At 37.3% G+C, this 6,451-nt stretch overlaps 1 protein-coding gene and 1 non-coding gene across 3 annotated transcripts in view; both read left to right on the plus strand.

The window, feature by feature from the left end:
- LOC106874798 (uncharacterized) overlaps positions 1 to 6,451 on the plus strand; it is a 122,748-nt gene that overhangs the window by 56,288 nt on the left and 60,009 nt on the right. The window contains exon 1 of one of the 2 annotated variants that reach the window (XM_052973965.1): positions 670 to 820. The exons of the other annotated variant lie outside the window; for it this stretch is intronic. Within the exon in view, the coding sequence (XP_052829925.1) occupies positions 795 to 820 (26 nt within the window). The 5' untranslated portion in view covers positions 670 to 794. Of the gene's footprint in view, positions 1 to 669; positions 821 to 6,451 lie in introns of those variants that run through there. 2 annotated transcript variants of the gene reach the window in all.
- Trnan-guu (transfer RNA asparagine (anticodon GUU)) lies at positions 4,714 to 4,787 on the plus strand. The gene has a single exon. It is a non-coding gene; the product is annotated as a tRNA-Asn (tRNA).

Genomic DNA, 6,451 nt, shown 5'->3' on the forward strand with positions numbered 1-6,451 from the left:
CACAACTACCATCACCACCACAACCACTACTACCACCACCAACAACAAAAACAACAGCAACAAGAACACCACCACCACCACCACGACAACTACCATCACCACCACAACCACTACTACCACCACCACCACCAACAACAACAACAGCAGCAGCAGCAACAACCACAACAACACCTCAGAGATATCTGTCTGATACAGGAAACGAAAATTATGTACAGTTATGGAGGTCAAAAGCCAGACACTGTGAAAAATTTATCTAAAATCAGCGCAAAAGAGAACATCTTGGGTTGAAGCCTTAGTTTTCTTATATAATTGTTTTCACTTCCAAAATGTTTATCTAAGAATATAAATATTAGTCTTAGAACTTCCCAGGTATTTTATTTTATCGGAAAAAAACATTAAGTCAAAATTCACTTCAGGTTTGAACTTTGAAAAGCCTAGTACTTATTCTATCGGTCCCTTTTGCCAAACCACTAAGTTACGGGAGACGTAAACACACCAACATCGGTTGTCAAGCGATGGTGGGGGGACAAACAGAGACACACAAATACATACATACATACATACATATACAGGGTGTTCAAAAAGTCTCTCCACAGTATTTTATTGCAAAATAAATACATATATACACACACACACACATACATACATAAAGAGAGAGAAAGAGAGGGAAAGTAACAGATAAAATAGACAGTTTACCATATTCAGTGAAGTCGACAATTACTGATAAGTTCTCTATGGAAAGATAAAACAAAAAGGAAAAAAAAAAAACCCAAAAACAAAACTAGAAGCAAACAATGAAAGCCAAAACGAAAAAAAAAAAGTAAGATTTTAAACAATTCTGCTTTAGATATGATATCATTTTACATAAAGTCTGTTGTTGACACAATGTATTTCCTTCACCAAATATAAAACACTCCGCTATCAAACAAGTTAGGGGGTGGGGTAGAATTTGTCACAGCTGCAATCTAGAAATTTTTAAATAGCAAAAAAAACGAGTTTGAACTAAGTAAAATGTGCTAATTGTATATAAAGAAAGACAAACAAATGATTTCTGGGAGTAATTAAACAAAATTATGAAAATAGGAGTGGCTGTGTGGTAAGTAGCTTGCTTACCAACCACATGGTTCTGGGTTCAGTCCCACTGCGTGGCACCTTGGGCAAGTGTCTTCTACTATAGCCTTGGGTCGACCAAAGCCCTGTGAGTGGATTTGGTAGACGGAAACTGAAAGAAGCCCATCGTATATATGTATATATATATATATAAATGTATGTGTGTTTGTGTGTCTGTGTTTGTCCCCCCACCATCGCTTGACAACCGATGCTGGTGTGTTTACGTCCCCGTAACTTAGCAGTTTGGCAAAAAGAGACCAATAGAATAAGTACTAGGCTTACAAAGAATAAGTCCTGGGGTCGATTTTCTCAACTAAGGCAGTGCTCCAGCATGGCCGCAGTCAAATGACTGAAACAAGTAAAAGAGTAAAAGAGAGAGAGTATAGTTTGAGTGGTATTTTAAAAACCAGTATTTTTGTTGTTGTTGTTTAGCCACAGGTCAGACCTGATTGAGCAGATTTGCAATCAAAGGAATTCTAGTTATGAACATCCTGTTTAATAATTACCAGCAGTGTTACCACTGCCGCCAATGTCACGCGTGGGGGTTGGTTTAATTGACTAACCCCCCTCTCCTAAAATTGCTGGGTTTGTACCAAAATTTGAAACCATTATTATCATCATAACTAAGGCGGCAAGCTAGCAGAAACAGAAACGTTAGCATGTTAGCAGGATGGTGAACTGATAGAATTGTTGACATTTCAGACAGAATGCTTAATGGCATTACATTCTGAGTTCAAATCCTGCTGAGGTCGACTCTGCCTTTCATTCATTTAAGATCAATAAAATAAAGTACCAGTCAAGTACTGGAGTTAATGTAATTGATTTGTCCCTTCTCAAAAATTGCTGGTGTTGAACCCTGCAATGGAAGGGCATCCAATTTAGGGGTAATGTTGTGACCTTGGTCACTTATATGTCATAGAAACTGGGCAATTGACCTTATGCGTCTGAGGGCTCAAGAAAAGGAAAATATTGAGTAGATAATAGACCTATTGACTACCAGGCAAACATCTTCACTATCAGATCAATAGATCAATATCTCGACGAACAGACAACAACATCTTGACTTTATTTTGGATGTTTTTCAAGAATGCATGCAAGTTTGATTGGTGCATAATTCAGAAGACAACTCTACACTGAAGTGTACTTTACCATTGCAAATGCTCAGCAGCTGTTCTGAACTGAAGTAACTTGTGGCTTTAATACAGAAAGAAATGTAACCTTCATAATAAAATTGCTCTTGTTATTGTTATTCGACTCCAAGTGAGCTCTGAATAATCAACCCAATAAGAAAACGTATACCACCTATGACCATCCCATTTTATTTTCAGATATATTGTGTCTTTTGAATTTTGACTTCATTGTTACTCACAATTTGAACAGAAGGTGTAAAGACTATGAACAAACCCCAACTCATGAGTGGCCCCTAAGTGCTATTTTGATCTTATATAAGTAACACACACAGCTGGTGGGAAACACAGAGTCCATTTTTATCACCAGATTAAAAAAAATCACACATGTAAACACACCTTATAAGCATACTTCCTTCAGATAAAATTTTAAGTGCACTTCATATTTTGGGCGCATAATCAGTAGTTTTAACTATGGGTGTATATTCAAGTGTAACACTTGTGTGTATTTGTGTGTGTGTGTGTGTGTGCGGAGATAAAAATCTGTGCAATAATATTTGTTGCCGATAATAAAAATAAATAAATAAATAAATAAAACAAACAGCAAGCAACCATCCATTTAAAACAAAGATAAATATCTTCAACATTTTAATCAGGTGGAATAAAGTAAAGATAATCAACCTTTGGCTTTCTTTTTCTTTTTCTTTGTCTTTACAATGATGACATCAAAACATTAAGCTATACATATGCATACATATATTTCTCTGCAGATTGTCAAAATGATGTGGATGCCTCTGATTAGAACCCAATAAGGTTAAAAAATCAATTAAGGTTGTTCATCGTTTTTTCAGTCTGGGGAGAAATGGCTAAAATTTGCCCTGTTTATAATTATACCATATGTTACATATATATACATACATACACACACACCCACACATATATATATACATATATATATACATGCATATACACACACACATGTAGATATACTTATGTACATATATACATATATACACACACACACACATATATATACACACATACATACGCACACACACACACATACAAAAATAGGACTTTTAATTTAGATCAGTGGTTCCTGAAGTGAGTGGTATTACCTCCCCCCCCCTTTGGGGGCAGTGGAAAGTTCCGAGGGGGCGCTTAAGAAAAGTGGGGCGATAATGGGGGTAGCGATTCATGTAAAAACAACAAAATAATGGGTTCATTAGGTTAAGTTTTATTTGTGAAATACAGTTGCTTTGAATTTGCTTGTGATGGTTAGTTGGGGTGAGGGTGCTAAGAATGAAGCCTGGGTTCCTGTTTCAGTCCTCCTGAATGACACCTTGGGCAAGTGTTTTCTACTATAATCTTGGGCCGACCAAAGCCTTGTGAATGGGTTTAGTAGACGGAAACTGAAAGAAGCCCGTCGTTTGTGTGTGTATGTTTCCTTATGTTTGTCCCCTCCCCACTGCTTGATAACCAATGTTGGTGTGCTTATGTCCCTAGTAACATAGCAGTTCAGCATAAGAGACCGATAGAAGAAGTACCCGGCTTTAAAAAATAAGTACTGGAGTCGATTCCTCCAACTAAAATTATTCGGCGGTGCCTTAACATGGCCGCTATCCAATGACTTAAACAAGTCAATGATAAAAGATATAAAGATTATCTTAAGTTCCATGCAATGGACGATAGGTTGCTTTCCCTATAATTCCATTTCCCTTTTATTACATTCGTATATAAAGTCGAAACATTGAGAGTTACGAAAAGAAAATATGGTTTACCGTGCAATAGTTTCGCAATGGCCTTCTGTTCGGTTTGCTGTCCGCCATTATATGTATGTGAAACGAAAGATCATCATGTCTGATGAGAGATTCGCTGAGTGAGAGAGAGATTGTACGAGATGTAGAGGATAAATGATTTAAAGATGAACAGCGATAGCTATGATCGAACGAAGTAGCCTTCACTTGACAGAAATTACAGCCAAATGTACCTCAAATTAAACATTATCTTCAATAGGAAAGAATCTTTTGAATAAAAGACAGGATGGTCACAAATGGAATGCTTTTAAACGTATGTCAGTTCGCCCAGGACTTCTGGTAGTGGTGGGGGCACTAAACAACAACGTTTAAATTAGTTTTAACATTTAATGCAAGGGATATTAAAACGAAACTAGAAATAATTCGAGATGAAGTGTAAAAATGCAATCATTAGACAATGGCTAAACAAACGTTATTTTAAAATGTTTCCGATTTTCTGCGCCTTTTGAATAAGACACAGAAACAAAGCTCAGCGAACAATGGAACAGGAAATAGCAACTCATAAAGTGCATTCAAACTGTTCTGCACCTTTAATGAAATATCTCCATGATGACAGCTCCGTTTTATCAGCAATGTCTGCTGTCCTTTTAAAAATGTAGGTCAGAGAAACAGAAAGCTTCACATATAAGTTACTTGTTAAGCATCTCCCGAACAGGAATGTCTCTGTGGCGCAATCGGTTAGCGCGTTCGGCTGTTAACCGAAAGGTTGGTGGTTCGAGTCCACCCAGGGACGTAGATCCTTTTTATATTTTTATTTCATTTAAAACCGCAAGGTTGGTGGTTCGAGCCCACCCAGGGACGTGGATCCTTTTTATAGTTTTATTTCATTTAAAACCGCAAGGTTGGTGGTTCGAGCCCACCCAGGGACGTGGATCATTTTTATATTTTTATTTCATTTCATTGTTTCGTTACTCTTCTTGGTTCGAGCCTATCCAATGACGTTAATCCCTTTCATATTTTATATGTCATTGTTTCTGTTCTTTTCTGCAGTTGCCAAACTTCATTATTTTTGCAGTCACGTCTATTTAAATTTTTTTTCTTTACATAGAAATTATTGTATTATTTGTTATAAACAAAATTTAAACGATAGGTTTTAATCCTGGTGAAACGCGAGTTCAGTTTCCATCTGCTCTCAGCTTTGATTTTCTGTCTTGCATCATTCGTCTTTAGATTTATACTGACTATCAATATATACATGTCCTATCACGATTCTTCAAGCATATCTGTTGTTGTTGTTGTTGTTGTTGGCACTCCGTCGCTTACGACGACGAGGGTTCCAGTTGATCCGATCAACGGAACAACCTTCTCAAGAAATTAACGTGCAAGTGGCTGAGCACTCTCCAAAGACACGTGTACTCTTAACGTAGTTCTCGGGGAGATTCAGTGTGACATGGCTGACCCTTTGAAATACAGGTACAACAGAAACAGGAAGAAAGAGTGAGAGAAAGTTGTGGTGAAAGAGTACAGCAGGATTCGCCACCATTTTTTACAGCACCTAGGTTTCCCAAGCGGTCACCAACTAGGCTCGACTTTGCTCAACTTCGGTGATCGGACGAGAACCGGTGTTTTCAAAGTGAGATGGCCGTAAACTTAAACATATCGATATGTTCGAGATATATAGATCCCCAAAAGATACCACATGAATATTTCTTAAATGATCAGAAGGTAAGCATATAGTTTCTCATCATTCGTGTCCAATGGACATTCAACTCTCCTGGAACTAAATTTAAAGAATTTCATTAAGAAAGATTTTTTTTTACAAAGACTTATGTAATAACTATGTGGAACGTACTTTGGAATTCATTCCTTCCAATTATTGGTAACTTGTAAAGTAATTCACAAACTGGGTTCAGAATCGTTATCTTTCGTTAATTTCCGCCTAACTCCGTCAGTTTGTCGACATTTTTTTGTGTTATACAAAAAGGCTGTTGGCTTTACACATGGGTAAGTTAATTTGTTTATGTACGAGAAGTAGCACCAAATTTCCCTAAAATAATTTCATTGAAGAAAGTTCACAGAGGTTTATAGAAAAAATCTATGGCTGTACTGTCAAACGAACGTTGGAATTGAACCCTGAAATTATTGATGAACTGTAAACAATTCACAAACTGGGTACAGAATCAGGACCTTTTGTGTTTGGCTTACACTTATCAATTTCTTTAGATTTGTTCCAATCTATTTCAAATTTAGTATATTGACGTAGTTTTTGGAAGCTAATTGTTGAAAAGAAATCCATTGGTACCCAAACGCAACAAGTGGGAAGTACATGGGCCTCTGTGTGTGTGTTGGCACTCCGTCGCTTGTGACGACGTCGAGGGTTCCAGTTGATCCGATCAACGGAACAGCCTGCTCGTGAAATTAACGTGCAAGAGGCTGAGCATTCCACAGACACGTGGA

Source organism: Octopus bimaculoides, chromosome 17, assembly GCF_001194135.2.
Source record: "Octopus bimaculoides isolate UCB-OBI-ISO-001 chromosome 17, ASM119413v2, whole genome shotgun sequence".
NCBI lineage: Eukaryota > Metazoa > Mollusca > Cephalopoda > Octopoda > Octopodidae > Octopus > Octopus bimaculoides.